This window comes from Perca flavescens, chromosome 13, assembly GCF_004354835.1.
Source record: "Perca flavescens isolate YP-PL-M2 chromosome 13, PFLA_1.0, whole genome shotgun sequence".
NCBI classification, from domain to species: Eukaryota; Metazoa; Chordata; class Actinopteri; order Perciformes; family Percidae; genus Perca; species Perca flavescens.
Genome location: NC_041343.1, coordinates 20,253,181 through 20,272,693, shown reverse-complemented (window position 1 = coordinate 20,272,693; position 19,513 = coordinate 20,253,181). Strand labels below are relative to the sequence as shown.

General features: G+C 39.0%; 2 protein-coding genes across 4 annotated transcripts; one reads left to right on the top strand and one right to left on the bottom strand.

Moving 5' to 3' along the window:
• Positions 1 to 2,522: 2,522 nt before the first annotated feature.
• On the bottom strand, positions 2,523 to 12,426 carry LOC114567120 (sodium/hydrogen exchanger 6). Its single transcript, XM_028596045.1, has 16 exons — positions 12,002 to 12,426; positions 11,004 to 11,203; positions 10,652 to 10,729; positions 9,858 to 9,934; positions 9,592 to 9,704; positions 9,277 to 9,382; positions 7,927 to 8,068; positions 7,459 to 7,564; positions 6,832 to 6,920; positions 6,327 to 6,440; positions 5,854 to 5,965; positions 4,938 to 5,091; positions 4,820 to 4,850; positions 4,586 to 4,674; positions 4,269 to 4,374; positions 2,523 to 3,012 (listed from the first exon to the last, which is right to left on the bottom strand). Exons 1-16 carry the CDS (start codon positions 12,276 to 12,278, stop codon positions 2,707 to 2,709), a joined length of 2,100 nt encoding a protein of 699 aa, XP_028451846.1. The 5' UTR covers positions 12,279 to 12,426; the 3' UTR covers positions 2,523 to 2,706.
• Positions 12,427 to 13,678: 1,252 nt separating this feature from the next.
• Positions 13,679 to 18,748, top strand: LOC114566987 (uncharacterized). 3 transcript variants are annotated; one of them, XM_028595864.1, is made up of 7 exons: positions 13,679 to 13,751; positions 13,834 to 13,885; positions 14,304 to 14,397; positions 14,547 to 14,879; positions 14,973 to 15,153; positions 15,625 to 15,752; positions 15,841 to 18,748. In XM_028595864.1, the coding sequence occupies exon 7, from the start codon at positions 17,655 to 17,657 to the stop codon at positions 18,576 to 18,578; it is 924 nt and encodes a 307-aa protein (XP_028451665.1). In that variant the 5' UTR covers positions 13,679 to 13,751; positions 13,834 to 13,885; positions 14,304 to 14,397; positions 14,547 to 14,879; positions 14,973 to 15,153; positions 15,625 to 15,752; positions 15,841 to 17,654; the 3' UTR covers positions 18,579 to 18,748. The 3 variants fall into 3 exon arrangements, with proteins under 3 accessions (XP_028451665.1, XP_028451664.1, XP_028451663.1); XM_028595863.1 differs by having other exon boundaries at positions 14,304 to 14,879; XM_028595862.1 differs by lacking the exons at positions 13,679 to 13,751; positions 13,834 to 13,885 and having other exon boundaries at positions 14,169 to 14,397.
• Positions 18,749 to 19,513: the final 765 nt, after the last annotated feature.

The following is a 19,513-nucleotide window of genomic DNA, read 5'->3' as shown; positions in this document are numbered from 1 at the left end:
CATCTCAGTCTTCATCACAGGATGGGGTTTGCTCAATTGTCATTAGGGCTCTTCAGATTGTACTTGAGTATCAATATGAAAAGTAAGTAATTTTTAAGAATTAATGATTGAAGAAATGGAAAATTAAATAAAAACAGATTCATTAAGCAGCCTAAGTATATAGAACAATACAGGTTACACTGCATAATTTAAAAGTGCAAACATGTAATTTTCAAGAATTGTTTTTATTTTTTCTTCAGTACATTTGCAAGATGTCTGAGACACTGTTAATAACTTCAGGAAGACACAGGGAACAATCTATTAAATCTTTGATTTCCTTCTCAACTTGAGTTCACATTTGAAAAACATTCACATATAGACCTATTACAGGTGTACCGCTCACAAATACAACTGTCATGTCAGTGTTCTACAAACAGTAGAAACTTAAACATGTTCCGATATTTTGTTTTAGGTGCGGTAGCTGAAAATCAAAGGGTACCTTAGTGAAAGAAACCAATGTAAATTCACCCGTCCATAATTCTGGATGATTATGCACAAACTCAAAATTCACATTAAGAATTAGGCTTGAAGATCAACAAGACAACTCGTGCAGTTTGACACAGTTAAAACAAACTGAAAAATTTGAAAATGCGATTTTTACCAGCAATTAATTTCTACCTCGATCATAAAAATCACCCAGCAGAAAACAGAACAAACAAGGGTTAACTAAGGAGTTGCTGCGGTGCAAAATATCTCTCACTGACGTGGGAACAGAACATAGAACGAGCTTGGTTGACAAACAAAAAGCAAAAAGGACTAACAGTGCGTCAGTAAAAGTCGGCGAAAGCCTCCTGTCGTTTGACCTTATTGGCAAATAAAAAGCCGAAAAAAAAAGTTGCCAGATTCTTAAAGCTTGAAAATGCCACATTTACCTTTTGATAAAGTATACATTTTCCAAAAACAATTATGTCCAATAAAACATTAGTGGTACGCATTTGTCATTATTAAAAGTACAATGTTTTAGTTTGCACTCTTTTGTGTTCTCCACCATAGACAGGCAGTCATTTAATGGCCTAATTATACTGGGAATACAATATTCAACATTAGTCAAAGGGCTCAGTGTCACATAAAAAGCAAGAAAGATAATCTTACTGAACAATAGCCAATCAAAATATGTACAAATCTATATTAATTAATTTCTGAATAGGCACTTTAAGTCAAAACAGTTCAGCCAGCCCTCAGTCATCTTTGATGATACAACATCCCAAAGACATGGCAGTTAGTTTTTTTTTTTTTTTTTTTTTTTTAGCAAAAAGATTACACCAGATGACAACAGAAAACTCGGAAACAGACTTTAGCCCTAATAACCACATCAGTAGATTTCATTCTGACATCAGCCACACACACTTGTAACATACTCACACAGGGAAGCTCTAGTTTCCAAGTATAAAGTAGAATGATCTGCTACAGAACAGGAACAAGATATTTTAACATGCACACATGGTCAAGAACAAACTTTCCGAACGAATATCCACCACCCTCGTGACCCACATACCGTACAATGTACCTTAAGAGTGGTAGTGTTTTGTTAGGAGGAAGGTGCATAACATGCCCCCTTCCCCACCGAGCAGCCCTATTTTTGTACACGGCAAGATAATCATTGTCACCCCACAAAACAATAAATAAATAAATAAATCAAGCAAAACAAATCATTCATGTATAAATAATAATTTACGGTTAAATAAATAAATAAATGACTAAGTGAAAAGACTGATCCGGAAAGAGAAGAGGCAGGCAGTGCAAAAATGTAAGATAGCAGAGATGCTAACTGTTGTGAAAGCAGTTTTGAGGTTTTTGGCCGAACAGTATCTACTTACAATCCTGTTGAAAAAACATTTGTTTCTTTTAAAATTCAAAACTCTTAATACTGCTTCCATCACAGATGTCAATGCCCTTGTCTAGTTGCTCCCACATTGGAGACACTCACAATCCCCAATTACTCATTTAACCATCTCCATCAATTAACTTTGAGAGGGAGGCAAACACTTATCAGTCTGTGGATAGAGAAGTAAGATTAGCAATGTTGCTGTAGTGTAAATGCTCTTTAACGTGACTAAATATTAACACGTGGCAGCAGAGCAACGTTTTAGAGTGCCTGTGAACTGCCCTAAACGATACTGTGGGTCATTTACAAATACTTGAAGGAAGCTAGACAAATACTTGTCATCATGAGCAACTTCAGCACAGAGATAAGGAGAAACTGCGAATTAAACGTTTAGGGATCGCCCCATAAGGCCCGAGGGAGTTGGGGCTTTAATAGAGCATAGATAACAGCCCTGGCGTATCACCACAGTAAAACAAACTTAGGAGCAAATATTACAGACCCATTCTTTTAGCTTCCCCAAATGGTGGCTAAATGTGGCGAGGTGCACTTGATTTGCAGTACCTTACCTCACATGTAGTGCATTGACATTCGAGATTACAGTAATCCACCTAAATAGTTAAATCAAGCGCGCCTCAAGTTTGTCACAAAGCTGAGGCTATTTTTAAAAACATGGTAGATAGGTGGTCCCACCGACATGGTGACTTTTATGTGAAGCGGTTTGTTTTTCAATCAAAAATCCAAACAAATCAACTATCAGATGCTATTTTCTTGAGAAACCAAATTAGATGATTTGTGATTTTTTTTTTAAAACAACAAACTTCATCCAGACAGTGTAAGCATTCCTACAGTCTGTGCCTGCGAGGTTCCGAGCGTGGCGGGGAGGGTGGCGGGGGCAGGGTGACAGTGGTCGGGGGCTCCACTGGGTCATCCAGGACCAGGCGGGTGCCCCTGATCGCCACTTCATGTTCCGCCAAGGCGAGCTCATGATCCAGACCTTCATCAGACGGGCCGCCCCCGGTGGTGGAGGAGCGGTTGACGGTGTGGGATCCGGATGCGTCCGTGCTGATGGTGACGTCGGCGAACATGGAGCTCACGCTGGCATCGTTCAGGATGAAGTCGGAGTCATCGTCGTGGAGCCGGCCTTCGTTCTGGTGAGCAGAAAGGGGAAATAGGGGAGAGAAAAAGAAAAGCAAGGGGATGAAGAGATGAAGATGAATACAGTCACAGGCCAAGGAGAGAAGAAGTGCTTCTTTAAATTAAAGCAAAATCCTAATGGAAATAGAAGTTGCCCCACTACCGAATTTCAACACACTCGTTTATGACCTGCTAAGATTCCTAATTAGGTTTATTGAAATACATGGACTAACACTATTAAGTGAGATCATTTTTTTTTTCCTTTATTTTAGGGTGACAGTGGATAGGCAGGAAAGGTGGGAGAGAGATGGGGGATGACACGCAGCAAAGGGCTGCAGGTCGGATTCAAACCCGGATCGCTGCAAAGGACTCAGCCTACATGGGGCGCACGCTCTTACTGGGTGAGCTAGAGGTCGCCCCATTAAGTGAGTTTTTAAAGTTCATTCTTGTTCATCTTAAATGCGATAAAACAGTTGGTAAAGTAACACAAAAATATCAAACTCACAAATTACACTATTACGGGGTTTCTGCAGGTTTCACTAAGTCAAATGAAAGACTTTTTAAGATCTTTTGAAGACTACTGAATGAACTTGCAACTACCCTAAATTCAGTTTTTTCAAGCCAAGTATTGCTAAACTTGCACCTCCCCATAGCTAAAGAATGAAATCGGTTTTAGGTCTGTGGTACAATCCGAAAGAGACTTGTGCCAATTATATGAATACTGATTTGCTGCAATATAAGTTGCATGTTGGAGGTCTTAATATAGCGAATTATGTTTGGACTAGCGAAATAAACAACTACAGCACCACAGAATCAAAAGGGAGGGAGCATTTCAATGAGCATTACAGGTAGCGTTGCATGGACGTAGGGAAATTGAGACCCGTTTAAAATTATTTCAGACCTCAAACATAATACTTCGGCAAATTTAGACTTTATAAGGCTTAAAATTTAGATTTTGAAAGTTTAGACTTTTTAAGACCCCGCGGAAACCCTGTATTATATCTGTAAATATCCATGTATTTCAGATAGTCAAGAAGTTACTGATAGGGTGCCCGGATAGCTCAGTTGGTAGAGTGGGCGCATACACAGAGGTTTACTCCTCGACGCAGCGGGCCTGGGTTCAACTTCAGCCTGCGGCCCTTTGCTGCATGTCATTCCCCCCTCTCTCTCCCCTTTCATGTCTTCAGCTGTCCTGTCAAATAAAGGCCTAAAATAATTGTGTCTTTAAAAAATGCTTATTTTACTGTATTACATTATGCTGTGTCCAAACCTCATAGGCCTGTGGGCTGGTGAGGCATCGTGCCAGCGGCCCACAACAAGTAGGCAGAGTAGCAGTCAGAGGAGGGCCGCTGTGGGTCAGGAGGGGCTTCAGGTAGCTAGAGAACAAGCTTTTGTCAAGGGTTATTAACAGTTTTTACAACACTTTCAATTAAACAACTAAATTGGTCAACAATCTATCTATTGGTGCCTCATCTTTAAATATCTTATCTGTTTGGAAAGAGCACCATCTGGTGACCAAAGCTGAATCTTGCACCCGCACTTCTTAAGACAGGATCCTAAATATGTGATTCATGGCTCAAAGGATACTTGTGATCAAAGTTATACCAGATCTTGAAGGGCCAGGCGCTCTCATGTTTGGTGTTCCTCCGCTGTGACCCATCCAACATTGTTGAACTCTGTTAAGCAGGACATTTTTAATAAGTTACTGTTTCACCTCTTAAACATTTTTACTTTTACTTAGGGATAGCAACTTGACAATGGAACCAACAAACTAATACAATTTTTAAAAACAAGAGATGTAAATCTGTGCTAATTACTTACGGAGTTGTCTTGATTAGCATCCACACCCACCCTGAAAGAGAAAAGATTGCAGCGGTGACCTTTGATAGAGGGGATGAAACAGAGAGACAAATGCATACGAACAGATGCACAGCCTTACGGTATGCTCATGAAGGTCAGCATGGGCGTGGTCCCCCCTCCACAGACCCAGACAGTGAAGAAGACTATTAGGAGGGTGGTTGAAAACATCATCCGACGGGCGTAAGTCGCTGTGTCTCGGATAGAAAGAGCAAAGGTCATCGCCCCACGCAGACCTGGAGACAAACAAGACAGCATTAGAGTGAGAAACTCTGTGCGTGTGTGTTTTCACTTATTATTAACTCAAGAAAAGACCTGGAGACTAACAAGACAGCATGAGAGTGAGAAACTGTGTGTGTGTGTGTGTGTTTTCACTTATTATTAACTTAACTTATCAACATTTGGTGGTAAGCACATCCTGCACAGCATGCTGATGTTAGGGGATTTCTATTAGTCAGTTTCAACAGTAAACGTCAGCTGACGTAGGGGCTGTTATTCATAACAATACTGTATCTAAGTAGGAGTGATGTCGGTCTAGAAAGAGACCGTCTTCACACACCATTATCTACACTAATGTTTTTTTTTTAACTACAGGCTTGAATCTGCTCCGTTCCACAGACTTTATTTTAATGGACCCAGGTCCCAGCTGAGAAGTAGTTTAGTAATTTTGGTCCAAGTCTGAGAAACTTAAAAGTACTCTTTAGCGAGCCCGAGAGTTGACAAATGAAACTTTGGTTACACTTTACTTGAAGGTATCTACATAAGAGTGACATGACACTGTCATGAACATGTCATAAACATTATAAACAAGTCATAAACGTTTATGACATAACGCTTCTTTTAGTAAGTGTCATTCGGTTTTTGTCATGACAAGTTCTGGTTAGGGTTAGAGTTCATGTGTCACGACAGTGTTATGTGTTCATGACACTGTCATGTCACTCTTATGTAGATACCTTCAAGTAAAGCGTTACCGAAACTTTACAGTCTCTGCTCTGTACCTGCAAACATCATGACATGCTGAAAGTTGTATCCAATCTTGTTCTTGCGGCCCAGGTTGAGCAGGAAGGACAAAGGGTAGATGTTTGCAGCCCTGCCCAGAAACACCGCCACCTACACAACGCAAGAAGGTCAAGGACACAACACGCTGCAAAGTAGTAGAGCACTGGCAAGCTGAGATGGAAAATAATCGTGGGTAGATGAATGGTTTGGAAAGGATAGGTTATCGTTGACTAATCAGTCTTTTAAATGTTGCTGTTATTCTTGGGCTCCCTGAAGCATTGAAATATCATTTAAAATACATATACTGTAGGAATACACTGTATTATTATCAGCATAGCAGTTGCTATCCATAATTGATGCAGACTGGTCCTACCTCAGGGAGCCAAAAAGTGGTTATGTGCAACCATAGTCATCACCAGATAGCCAATCACGCCTGGAGCATCCAGAAAGCATTGATCAGAGTAAAGGATACAAAGGCCCCGACGATGAACATAGGGTTGAAGACGTGTGACTGGAAGGAGAAGAGAGTCAGACCCATGTAGGAGAAGATGAAGTTCTCTGCCAGGAAGTTCAGCAGCTCAAACAACTGACGGGGAAGAGACAAACAAATATATATTTTAAATTATGTAAACAAACTGCACAAAAACTGAAACAGAAATGTCCACATTGCATTCACGTCACTTTGGATGCAAAGTATCATGGGTAACTGTCTTGTAAACATTGCATGCATTCACTTTAGTCTTCAAATAACTGGGGATTAGTGCCAAAGAATTACACGTATTGTCAAAGTTACACGTTGAGTTACTACTTTACATTGGTAATTTGGATATTTAAAACTTCAAAAATGTTCTCGTACCATAAAATTCATCTCAATGATAGGACTAACAAACCAAGAAGGAACCAGAATTCAGGTAAGACATACTGTTTATCTAAATAAAGTGAGTAAAAGGGATCAAAGATTTGTGATTGCACATCACCTGTTTGGTCCTGTCCTGAGAGTCAGGGGAGAGATTGTTGAAGGTGTAGTGAGCCTGAGTGATCCCACAGAACAGCACCGCCACTACGCCTGAATAAAAACATACACAGGTCTCACTTCAGTATCATCTAAAACACACTGAACTATCACAAGTTTCTTAATGGGATAAAAACTAAACTATAAATGTGAAAAAAAATGGACTGTTTTATGAACAGGTTAACAAAACCTATTTCCTTGGCTAACATCGTGGTGTAAAAGACTAAAACACCTATTAAATGTATCCCTAACACTGTGATAAACCAACATCAACACTGTCTAGTGACATCATGTAGCTTGAGGGTGTGTTCCAGTAGGTTTGATGATTTCATTTGCCATGGTTGTGTAAATCATGTATCCTTCCTTACCATACTAATTACTGTCATTGTTCTTAAGTAAGATAGTTGGAACTTCCTAAGAACACAACCTAAAATAACTAAAATATTTTGGGTGCTTGATGAAAAGTCACTATAAATATTTGTTTATGTAGGGAGAAACTATAATTATTTATATTATTTTGCCAAAAGCCTAACACCTAGTCAAAATGAGATGCCAAAATTGACTGTTCAAAACTGCATGTGTGCAGGTGTACCTGTGAACCCGCAGGCCTCAGCCAATAGGAAGGTGCTCCAAGACATAAGGAAGAAGAGAGCCGTCTCTAGCAAGGGGAAGTCCCTCAGCTTAGTGAACTTGGTCACGTGACGAAAACTGAAAGTCAAGGAGCAAAACAAGAGGTGGCACATCCACAGTTGACCTGCAGTGTAAAAAAATTAAACGAGGTAAGAAAGACATCGCTGTGAACTGTACAAGTAAGTAAGCACTGTTCTATCAAATTGTGCAAGGACACAATTCAGGCTACTGCTATTGGTACAGCCACAACAGCTTTTCGGGTTATTAATCAAATAAGACTTGAAGCTGCCCATATAATAATTAAACAGCAGCAACTTAGAGTAAAGTAGAGTTAGAAGGCAACTGTTTTAAACCCTGTAGTGTTATTCTGTTGCTGCTTATGCATACCGGTGTATATAAAGTTCATTATGAATAACAGATGAAAGGATATTAGAGCGGTCATGACTCCAGTGGCCACCCCAAGAGCAAAGGATCCACTAAAGACGCCCAGGAAGATGCCGAAGGATTTCAACATGGCCATAGCCTCAAAGCTGTGGCTGTTGTCTCCTGCAGGCTGGTACGCCGCAATGGAACTGAAGGGCAAACAGAGTGCATGCAAATAAAACCATTTACATGGAAAAAAAAGAAATAGACACTTTCTAAGAATCCAGAAAATAACCAGGAACTGGTCAATTGTTAATCGCATGCTAAACAAACAGATATTTTCAAGATGAAGTCGGGCATCAGATCAAACCTGCAGCAACCCAAATCCAATAATGCCTGGTATATCACCAGCCTGGTGGTGTTTGTATGAATTTAGAGGATTTTGGTTACCCCTTAAAAAAGGGAAGACTTCACACATGGACTTGGAGTTGGGTTATACAGTCATAAAAAAGTGAGGAAGTTAGGGTCTTGCATGCTCAATTCTAGTTGGATCTTTGATCTCTCAACACCATTTGGTTGATATCCAATGGGAATATTAATAAGTACAGAAACAGCCAATTCAGGTGCTACCCCTTTATGAGGAGTAGTGCCCAAATGACCTCAAAACCAACAGCACTAATATTCAGCAGTAATACACCCTTTACACACCAAATGAACAAAACTTTAACAAAAAAGTAGTATTTTCTGGTCATTTGCAGAAAACTGATGCAAGGAATGGACATGAAAGGGTAGCAGGGGAGGGCAGTGATCATCCTAAAGGGTGGTGGTTCAAGGCTACATTCTAAGTAAAATATCTGCATAACATCGACTAAGTTAAGATGATCAGGTTCTAACGCTAGAACTCTGTCAGCACAACCACGCAAGCAAACCGCACAACCACGCAAACAAACCGCCCGCCCACCCACCGGGGAGTCCATGTCTGGTTTTCTACCAGCCATTCCTCCCCCCCCTCTGCCCAGACTGGGCCATCGTCTCCTGGGGAGCGCACAGCTCCAGCCCCCTGCCCACCCTGCTTCTCCAAGCGGAGGAGAACACTGCATACGTACGTACAGGTAGGCGATGAATGACACGGATGGGTGAAGGAAGGCAAGCAGTGAAATGACAGGGATTGATGTTAGTATGATTAGTGTCATTCGTGTGCAATGTACACACAAAAAGCTGAATTTGCCGCAATTAGCCTCATTACAGTGCAGGTCATTAACACAAAACAAAAAATTGAAGGATTGGTCCACATTTTTTCAAATCTGTCTTAAAGCAATACTTACATGCTAATGCCAATTTATTTCTCCTGTCCATACTGGCCATAAAACTATTCCTTGTGTGTGTGTGTGTGTGTGTGTAATTAATTAATGCTTACGAAGAAAGGATGATGGCCACAGCATCATTGAGGACACTCTCCCCAAAGAGTAAAGCATACAGGTCCACATCTACTTTTAGCTCATTGAAGATAGCCAGCACCGTCACTGAGACACAGAGGAGAAAATAAAACACTGAAGAGTTTAAGACACACTAAGACTCTACAGCAGGAAAGAAGCTCACAAAGGCCTCAAACAGAAAGACTATCCAACAAAAGGAACGATAAGGTGTCACACTGCTTCCAAAAATGTACATACTTAGTACAGTCTGAGAAAATAATACATGGGTGCTAAAAAGATAATATGGCACTACCTACCTGGGTCTGTTGCTGAAATGATGGCCCCAAATAAGAGGCAGTCAGTAAAGAAAAAATCTCCCCCAAGCTGGCCCACAACTTTCATGAAGGACACAAAGCCATACATAATCAGCCTAGGAGCAAAGAAAGATGTGTACAAGTCATAAAAGACACTGGCAACACTTGCCCATTCAACAAACTGATCAAGTGAAACTAGAAGAAATCTTCAATCTGTTACTCTATTTGAGTCTAAATGTATACATCACAGAGAAAAACAAATGACTTACCCAATAACAAAGCAGGAGATAACTGTTCCCATGAAAGCATAGGCCAAGATGGAGCCGATGTTTCTGAAGAAATGTCTCTGAGACAGACATGGAGACAGATTCATTAAAACAGAGACTGTCTAGTACTAGTAGTTAGGCTGGGGCAATATAAACAAATATCACAATAATCTTAAAATATGTCAACATGTTTGCAGATTTCACTTGAAAAAATCCACGTAAAATACTAGAGCCCGATACCATTTTTTGCTTCCCGATATCGATTCCGATACCTGAACTTGCGTATTGGCCGATACCGAGTAGTACCGATCCGATACCAGTGTGTCATGTATTTTATTATGTTTTAACAACTGTATACTACTATCCCTGTATGGATGTGATATTATTTCTATCTTTGTTGTCTGTCTGGCTCAGGTTAAACTTTGTAAAACATGAACAAACACAAACAATGAATGCCACAGAACTTTCTTTTATTCTCCAGTTTGACAGTCCGTTATAACGGAAAAAGAACATAAACTACTTTAACGTAGATTTTCTTTAGGGCTTTATTACGTGGTATCGGATCGGTGCATAAACTCCACTACTTCCCGATACCGATACCAGCGTTTTAGGCAGTATCGGACCAGCTCAATAAAATACTTAAACGTTGATTGCATTGTTCTGCATCGCAATATATTGTAGAGAATAACATATTAATATATATTGATACCTAATATGGCCGTTTTTTTTTATATCTCATTTGTGACAAATCTGAATCATTAATTTACATGCATCATGAGTAATTTTAACACTCTTACCCTTTTCAGGCTGTAACCGGCGTGGAAGATGATGGGAGGCAGCAAAATGTTAAAAAACACTTCTGGGTCAAAGGTCACCTGAAGACAGTGGTAAGTTATAAGAGGTTATAAACCTATTTTCAATTGGTGTCTGTTTGTGTATGCAAACTAACAAATTAACATAGTTTACCAACATGATTCCATTTTTATAGACAGAGATTATGTTAGATATGTCATTGTTTGCTGAGGTTATTTATCACACTATAAGACATATTTCTCTGCCATTTGGCACCTGCCAGCTGGTAATTTCATATGGAAGCAGCACACCAAAGACAACCACTCCACTCAATCATCCATCTGTTTATCCCCTTGCCTTTCTCAGCATCTCATCGTCCTGCACTTGAAGACCTTTGCCTCGGCTGACTTCCCCCTTCAGAGTGTACTCGTAGAATCGCCCACTAACGTTGACCAGCAGAGTAGCGGGACTGGCGTTGACAGCACAGCTGAGGATCACGTCACTCATGTTCTGGGGCACATGTATGCCGAACCGCAGGATCACACCCACCAACAGGCCTTCAGGGTGGAGGAGAGGAGAGAGGGAGTGAAGGCAAAGCAGTTAGCCATGGATCTGTATTAAACAATAATAGTAATAATATCCTATATTGATATACAGTAGTACTTTTCAAAAACAACTGCTTCACAGACATAAAATCAAAAAATCAGTCTGAAAAAAGTTTTAAAGGTTGACTTATTTCTTATTCGGCAAAAAAAGGTGAGGTTCTATTTAAAAAAAAAACGGATTTTAATTATTTGGGGGTGCTAAATACTTTAATTAGTATTATAAAATAAACAATTATGACTAGGCCAAGGTAATTATTCTGAAAGGGATGGGCTTTAGAAATGAGGATTTATTCAACCTATTCATCAAAGCTGCTTCTCACTGCATAGTGAAAATGACTTATGGTGGTGTAGGCATAGATTGAAAACACTATGGGTGCAGGTGTAGGATTAGTTAAAGGGGATGATAAGTAGCTTTAATTCTAGCTACTTTAATGTCTTATATTTTACAACAATTTTAGCTGTTACTAATTTGTTAATTTGACAGCTGATTGACGACGAACTCGCAAAAAAAAGACCACAAAATGACAATTCCACAATCACAATGCAGTTAATATGGAGAGTTACGTTAACGTTAATACTGGATACATATTTTCTATGCATTCCTTCAACACCTGCGTATACTAATATATCATATATCACAGGAAGCCTCCACCGTGTAGCTTGAAAGCTGAAAATAAGCTGTCAACTTAGCTTATCATAGCCAGCTAGCATTAACGCTAAGATGATTGACATCAACATTAGCAGTCTTACCATAGATCATGGCTAGTCCAGTTTCGTGCAGGAACCTAAATCGCCTGTGTTTGAACAGCCATATAGTTAAAATGGTGAGTGTTAAAAGCATTATGAATATGAGTAGATTGGCACTGTCCTGTCGGTGGCTTTCCTCAGCCAGCCTCTCAGTTGAGACGTTGTCCATCGCACTGCTCTCGCCTTGGCTCCCGACGAGCAAGAATGTCAACAGAAAAGGCAACAACAGGAGCGCTTTCGACGGTTTAACACCAAGAAAGCGTCTCGGTGTAAACCCCATTGTGAATTTCTGTGAAACGGTTAACGTTACATTTGTCGTTGAATTAGTATCGGGTTTTGATGGGAAACTACTGCTTGGACGAGATATCGGCCAAATGACCACTTCTTCCGCAGCCGTTACCAAAACACTGGAACTTCCGGTTCTTCAAAATAAAGGTCGGTCTCTAACTAGTGGTAGTCACAAGCAGCGACCTTGAAGGTCGAGGTTTGTTGTCATCATCACAAAGTTACATTGCGCAATGAAATGCACTAAAAGGAACAACATAAATGAATTAACAAACAATACAACAAATACGATCTAAACAGAATCCAAATAGGTATAATAAAATAGAATAAAAAACTGAAGTAGCCTATGATAATAACAATTAAAGGTCCCATGGTATGAAAATTTCACTTTATGAGATTTTTTAACAATAACATGTGTTCCCCCAGCCTGCCCATGGCCCCCCAGTGGCTAGAAATGGTGATAGGTGTAAACCGAGCCCTGGGTATCCTGCTCTGCCTTTGAGAAAATGAAAGCTCACAGATGGGCCGATCTGGAATCTTCTCCTTATGAGGTCATAAGGAGCAAGGTTACCTCCCCTTTCTCTGCTTGGCTCGCCCAGAGAATTTGGCCCGCCCATGAGAGAGAGACATCGTGGCTTTCAAACGAGCAAAGTGGCAGTTGGTCAAGGCCAAACCCCCACCCTCCACCTTGAATGTATAATAATGTATAATATAAGGTGGTTGTAATGTATGTAATATGTCTATTTCATTCATAAAATAACTTTATAATGCACAATGTGGTTGTACGTCAGTAGCTGACATCAAATTACGTCCAGCTTCCATTAAGCGTCCGTGTTTGTGTTGGCCTACTATTCGTATTGTACTCTTTTCCCTTGTCCTCCTGTACCTGTGTAAAGCGTCCTTGGGTTTCATGAAATACACACAGGCACTCCTTTACTCAAACATAGCTAATCATATTCACAACAGCACCCAACAAGAGTTGCAAAGCTGCTTATTAGTAAATATAGTATATAGCCTTCTTGTGTCTAATTTTAAAGGTCCCATGACATGGTGCTCTTTGGTGCCTTTATATAGAAATAGTGGTCCCCTATACTGTATCTGAAGTCTCTTTTTCTCTTTCTTTAAATTGTTTTCTTGATTGTCTTGAATATAAATATAAATATATTGCATTTACTTCACATTATCAAGTATCTGCAGTTACAGTTAACACAACTGGCAAATAAGTCAATGGGCCCACAATCAGAGGACACATTTGAGGACCAGTGATTCCTTTGCTTTCAGTGTATATGAAAAAGAAAAACAAACAAGTGATTTGAGTATCTACGACTTGTGTGATGTGATGGATGTAAGATGATCTCTGAGAATAAAATTAGATTTTTGAGTTTATTTTCTAAATTAGCCTACAGGTTTTGTACAGGGATACTCTTTGATGGTGTTATATTTTGGTGTTCATTCATTGGGTGTTGAGGTACGTGATTCAACTAGCCAACTGGTGTTGATTCATAACAATGATTCATAACCTATGTTCATAACGCACATTGACGTTACAGCTTTGTTGCTGCCGCGCCGAACAGCCTTCACTTGGACTTCGTTGTGAGGCAGGTAACGTAACATGTGCCATTTTATTTCTCAAACTATAACGTTAGGTCAGTCTGTAAAGGACTCTCTTGTAAATGTACTTTCTTTATATACCGCATTTCTTTAGTTTTAACTTGTCAGTGTAACACATTAGTATATTTTTTGCTAGGAAAAACTTGCTAGCTAACTTATAGCTAGCTGAAAAAAAACTACCAAAATGTAAAAAAAGAAAGTGACATGCCGTAACAAAAGCACGTCAATCAACTCTACATGTCTGGCCCTTGGTGGGATTCTCTTTTTCCAGTGTGGCCCTTTGTGAAAATGAGTTTGACACCCCGGGCTTAGATCATTAAAATAGGGCCCTTAATGTTAATAGCCTGAAATTCATATTTGTAGAAGAGGCAAGAATGCTATTACATTCAAAACATTTGCTTTTTTTCAGGAGAGCTGTAAGTAAAGCAACAAAGGAGTTTCATGCCTTTGGGATTGTGTCGCTCTTCCCATTTTTGAAAGACCCATACTCAAAAAAGGGATATGTGAGTTTGCATTGTAGCCATACTGTAAACTAATGTTGGCAGTTCCATTTTGGTTTGTTGATCTTTTGTGTATACAGCATATATACACTACATCCATCACAAACTTGTTATTGTCTGCCTTCCAACCAGAAATACTCTTTTATCTTCAGGAACATTTCTATGACATGCAGAGCAACAAAGGCTTTCTTGAGTGGCGTATAAAAACTGTGCAGCGTCAATCCAAAAGCTCATCTGCATCCCGTAACAGAGTGGAGCTGAAAGGAGGTCCCACATCGTCAAGAACATCTGGATCCATAGATGACCAGCAAACAGGAGATGAATGTATGGAGGCCATGTCTCTTCTTCACCACATCACTGACCGTGACTTTGTCTTCCAGAAGATGAAAGGAACATTCCATTATCGGCAAAAGATGCTCCATGACCCACAGCAATCGGCAGACATACTTCAAATGCTTCCTCGTTTCTTGGACACTAAGGGACTGGTAAGTAACTAGTGTGAATTTGAAAAAACGTGTATGTAATCTACTTGCTTTACTTTAAGTTATTTAAATGAAGGTCTTTCTATTTTTTATCAGATTTTGCAAGACTTCTTGATGATGTTTGGAGCAGAGACTGCTTCCAGGTTCCTGGAAAAATGGAACACCAGTTTTAAAGACAAAGTCATTCAAGAGGCCAGGACCCTCAGAGAGACGTCTCTCCTGAAAAAACAGCTGAAATCTGCCCTGAATGAAGAATCTGACACTGCTGATGAGCCAGGTACTGGCAGTCATACTGTCAAAAAATCTCAACTGCTTACAAAAAAAAGAGCATTACTAATATAAAGACCTTCTTTCTTTCTCTTAATACATTTGAATAACACGTTAACATTACTTTTGACTACAAAAGGGAAAACTAAATTTGATTTCAGCTGGACATACAGTTGGACAATCCTGTCTGACAGTGTCACCTACATCTGGTAGGCTGTGTCATGTTGTTGCAGCTCTTCATTGAAGCTCTGTGATAGTTTGACTCTGAAATATTCAAACATAAGACTCAATTTAATAGCTGCACTATTCTTTTAAGTGGAAATATTCACCAAAACCAGCACAAGTTTGTGTTGATTGGCCTACTCTGAGCAGTGATGTTTAAGAGGTTAAATGAATAGCAGAAGATGGGTAACCTTGACCTCCATGAGGTAGAAGTGTGAATAAATGCATTCTTGATTAAATTGTGTTACCCTGTCTGCAGAGTGGGACAGCAACATGGCATCTCTTCTTGTATTGCTCCATCTGCTAACTCCTCAACCAGCTGGAAGGAAGCGGCCCAAAAAGATCAGTGTTGGAGAGGCAACTGATCATTTGGTTAAATTTCACAAGGTTTGTCAAAACAATAGAATTCAATTTCAAATTGTGTCTATTTTTTAAACTAATGGCTTATGTGAAGGTGTTTTCCTTTGTGTTTCAGTCTTGCCACAGCCTTGAAGAACATCTCATGACGATCGAAGGAAACCCCCAGCCGTATCTGCTGGCCACGGGGACTTCAAAAGCACAGGTTTTCACCTTCTACATAGTCTTGGATAGAAAGCTTCTTCCATGTCAGTCTTCTACATCTCTGGGCGCATTTGATGAGCTGTTCAAGTCCCATTTTGTTTTCAGTGTGCGATATGATGATGCTCTGTCGAGCTTGTACAGATTCCTGCAGACTACTCTGTACAATATCGATATAGGGACAACAGAAGAAACTCCAAGAGTCAAAGAGTTAAGAGCAAAGTTGTTAAACAAGCACTAATTTGCTAAAGCAGCAAACATGTTCAGATGTATCCTTTGTGCGTCATCCTTTGATACAGTTTTACTTCGGTTCAGGCATCTCAAACTAATTCATGCAATGTATTCTGGGAAAAATTGGAGACTAAAATGTGGTCAAATAGGATGTTGCTTGCAATTTTCAAGTTATTCTGGATTTAGAATATTAATTAAGATACATGATCCTACTGACAACACATGTGTACCTCATGAAACCCCTTCCAACTATGACACTCAAATGCACAATCATTCTCAGTGCTTAAATGATGAAACACCCTCTACTTCATCACAATGCCAAAATGTTGAAGCAGGCCCTTCACTGTCAACTCACAGCAAAGATATGTGTGCCTCCATCATAGCCAAACTTTTGGGAAGCGGTGTACCCAATACTGTAATTCTTTCTACAATTGAAAATTTACAGGAATTTGTGGAAGATTTGCAGTCTAATATTCAGGACCAAGTATTGAACTTACTTCCAGGTTACAATCCCTCCAGATCAGCCGTAGAAGAGCTTTTTAAAAGTATGGACAACCCTTTTAGCCAGTTGAATACAGATAGCAAATGGAAGAAGTATTTCAGGGAAAAATGGGATATTGTACAGCCAGTTGAACAGCGCCTAAGAGTAAGGTATGATACCAGACAAAATAGCAAAACTGGAACCTATGAGCAAGTTCCAATCAATGACAAGTTCATATATATTCCCACACTGAAATCACTCCAGTTCATTTTCAAGAAGTAAAGTATTTGTGAGATGATGCAAACATGTACTCAGTGTGATAAATATGAGGACTTCTGTGATGGAAGCTACTTCAAAAGTCATCCTTTGTTTTCGAGTAGTAAGTTTGCCCTTCAAATCCAACTGTACTATGACGACTTTGAGTGTGCAAATCCACTAGGTTCAAAAAAAGGTATACATAAAGTTGGCTGCTTTTACTTTATCCTTAGAAATCTTGAATTCTGCCTTAATGAACATTCATCTTGTGTCATTGTTTCATGCACAAGATGCTAAGAAATACGGAATTGATGAAATATTAGAGACTACTGGGGTTGCAGTACCATTTGCTGATGTTTCTATATGTGGCACTCTTGCACAAATTACTGGTGATAACTTGGGTATGCATACCATTCTTGGGTTCTTGGAGTCATTTACTGCAAATTATTTCTGTAGATTTTGCTTAATTGATAAATCTTCAGCTCAGTCAATTTTCCCAGAAGATGACCCAAGTTTGACTTTAAGATCACCAGTTCTGAATGATCAGCATTATATGAGTTTGGTAGATGATCCGACATTAACTTCTTCATTTGGCATCAAGAGAAAGAGCATACTTAATACATTGAAATATTTCAATATTGCAGAAAATTATGCAGTTGACATAATGCATGATATTTTGGAAGGGGTTGGTCAATATGAGGTGATGTTGCTATTTTTTTTATTTGACTGAACATTTCATCTCTAAAGAAAGCTTGTTAAATAGGATGTATGCCTTTAACTATGGCTATCTGGAAAAGAAAAACAAGCCTACGAATATTAACCTTGACTGTGCAGGACATGGAATAGGGTTAAATGCATCACAAACACTGTGTTTGATCACAAACATACCTTTGATATTTGGTGACCTGGTACCAGAGGATGATTTGCACTGGCACTTGTTGCTGTTGTTGCTGAACATTATAAACATTGTGTTCTCATACTCAATCACTGAAGGAATGACTGTGTACTTAAAGCACCTGATTATTGAACATCACAAACTCTTCAAAGAACTGTATCCATCAAAGAACTTGTTACCAAAACATCATTTCATGGTCCACTATCCAAGGTGCATTCGAAAAATTGGACCACTCATTCATATCTGGACTATGAAACTGGAAGCCAAACACAAATTTTTCAAAGATTGTGTGAAGAACTTTAAGAATTTGACAGTGTCACTTGCAAAGAAACACCAATTTGCAGTAGCTTATCATTGGGAATGCTTAACTTCAAAAGCGGTTGAATCTGGTCCAGTCAAACTGTGTTTACTTGAGACACTAGAATATGCAGAAGATATATCTGCATATCTGCACATTGATACACAAGCCACTGTCAACCTCACAAACTGGGTAAATTGTGGAGTTGAATATCGTGTTGGCCTCTTTGTTTGCACAAGCACTGATGAAAACATGCCAGTGTTCAGTAAATTAACCTCTATCATTTTGCACAATGGGAAAGTTGTTTTTGTTTTGGTTGAACATGAAACTTGTTTCCATGACCATTTCCATTCTTTCCAAATAAGTGAAAGCATCCCTAGGAAGGTTTTGGTTCTAGAAAGGGATAGACTAAAGCATTTCAAATCGTTTGATGCCCAAATGTCCTATGGGTGTGATTCACATTTTTATGTTGTTTTAGAAAGTTGTATTGTTTAAGTGAATGTTTGCTGAAACATTTTTTCACACTGTGAGTAAAGAAAGCACTTCTATTCAAAATATAACTTGTTACACAAGTAAGTATCCATGTAGCATGGACTGTTAAACACTGTATGGATTTGTCAATACAAATAAATATTTGTAGTAATAATGGTATATTGCCCAAATGTGCTATGGGTGTGATTCACATTGTATGTTGTTATAGAAAGTTGTATTGTTGAAGTGAATGTTTGCTGAAAAAAAATGTTCATGCTGTGAGTAAATAAAGCACTTCTATTCAAAATATAACTTGTTACACAAGTAAGTATCCAAGCATGGATTGTTAAACACTGTATGGATTTGTCAATACAAATAAATATTTGTAGTAATAATGGTGTATTGTATTTTTGTTAAATGTAGTCTTTTTCACCTAAAATCTTTTTATTTTATATCAACTCTATAAGTGTTAAATAAAACATACTTTGTAAGTGTTGATTGTTAACACTATGAAGGAGTTAACATTAAAATTGACTCAAGGTTAGAGTTCTATTTTACTCTACATGGGATTAGTGTTGAACTACCACAATAGTTCAGTTTTAACTCCTGAAAAGGGTTAAAGGATCAACTCCTACAAAATAGTTACTTTAACTCTGCCCTAGAGTTTATTTGATGGTCACACATGTACACTCAAATTGAGTTGATTTGAACTCCCAGAGAGTTTATTCCAAAGGCTAAAATTTGCTGTGTACACAAATATTTGAATATTGGGCTACTGCTCCTCTAATACCTGCTCACCCACTCCCGTCATTGTATTGACATTTAAGTTGATTTCTGTCTTAGTCTTACTTATAATTTGGATGCAGCTGTGATGGTCTTGACTATGAAGTTTATGCACAATCATACAAGCCATGATTTTTAATTACTTTTAATGTAATATCAATTGTTGTATATAGTTT

What these genes read in the sequence shown, in the direction of transcription:
- LOC114566987 (XM_028595862.1), top strand. Translation starts at nt 14,269, where the DNA reads ATGCTATTACATTCAAAACATTTGCTTTTTTTCAGGAGAGCTGTAAGT. An exon ending in CATACTCAAAAAAGGGATAT is followed by an intron (nt 14,398 to 14,546) that starts GTGAGTTTGCAT and finishes TTTTATCTTCAG; the next exon opens with GAACATTTCTATGACATGCA. An exon ending in TCTTGGACACTAAGGGACTG is followed by an intron (nt 14,880 to 14,972) that starts GTAAGTAACTAG and finishes ATTTTTTATCAG; the next exon opens with ATTTTGCAAGACTTCTTGAT.
- LOC114567120 (XM_028596045.1), bottom strand. Translation starts at nt 12,278, where the DNA reads ATGGGGTTTACACCGAGACGCTTTCTTGGTGTTAAACCGTCGAAAGCG. An exon ending in GTGGCCATCATCCTTTCTTC is followed by an intron (nt 8,069 to 9,276) that starts GTAAGCATTAAT and finishes TTTGCCCTTCAG; the next exon opens with TTCCATTGCGGCGTACCAGC. An exon ending in CCAGCCCACAGGCCTATGAG is followed by an intron (nt 3,013 to 4,268) that starts GTTTGGACACAG and finishes TCTGCTCACCAG; the next exon opens with AACGAAGGCCGGCTCCACGA.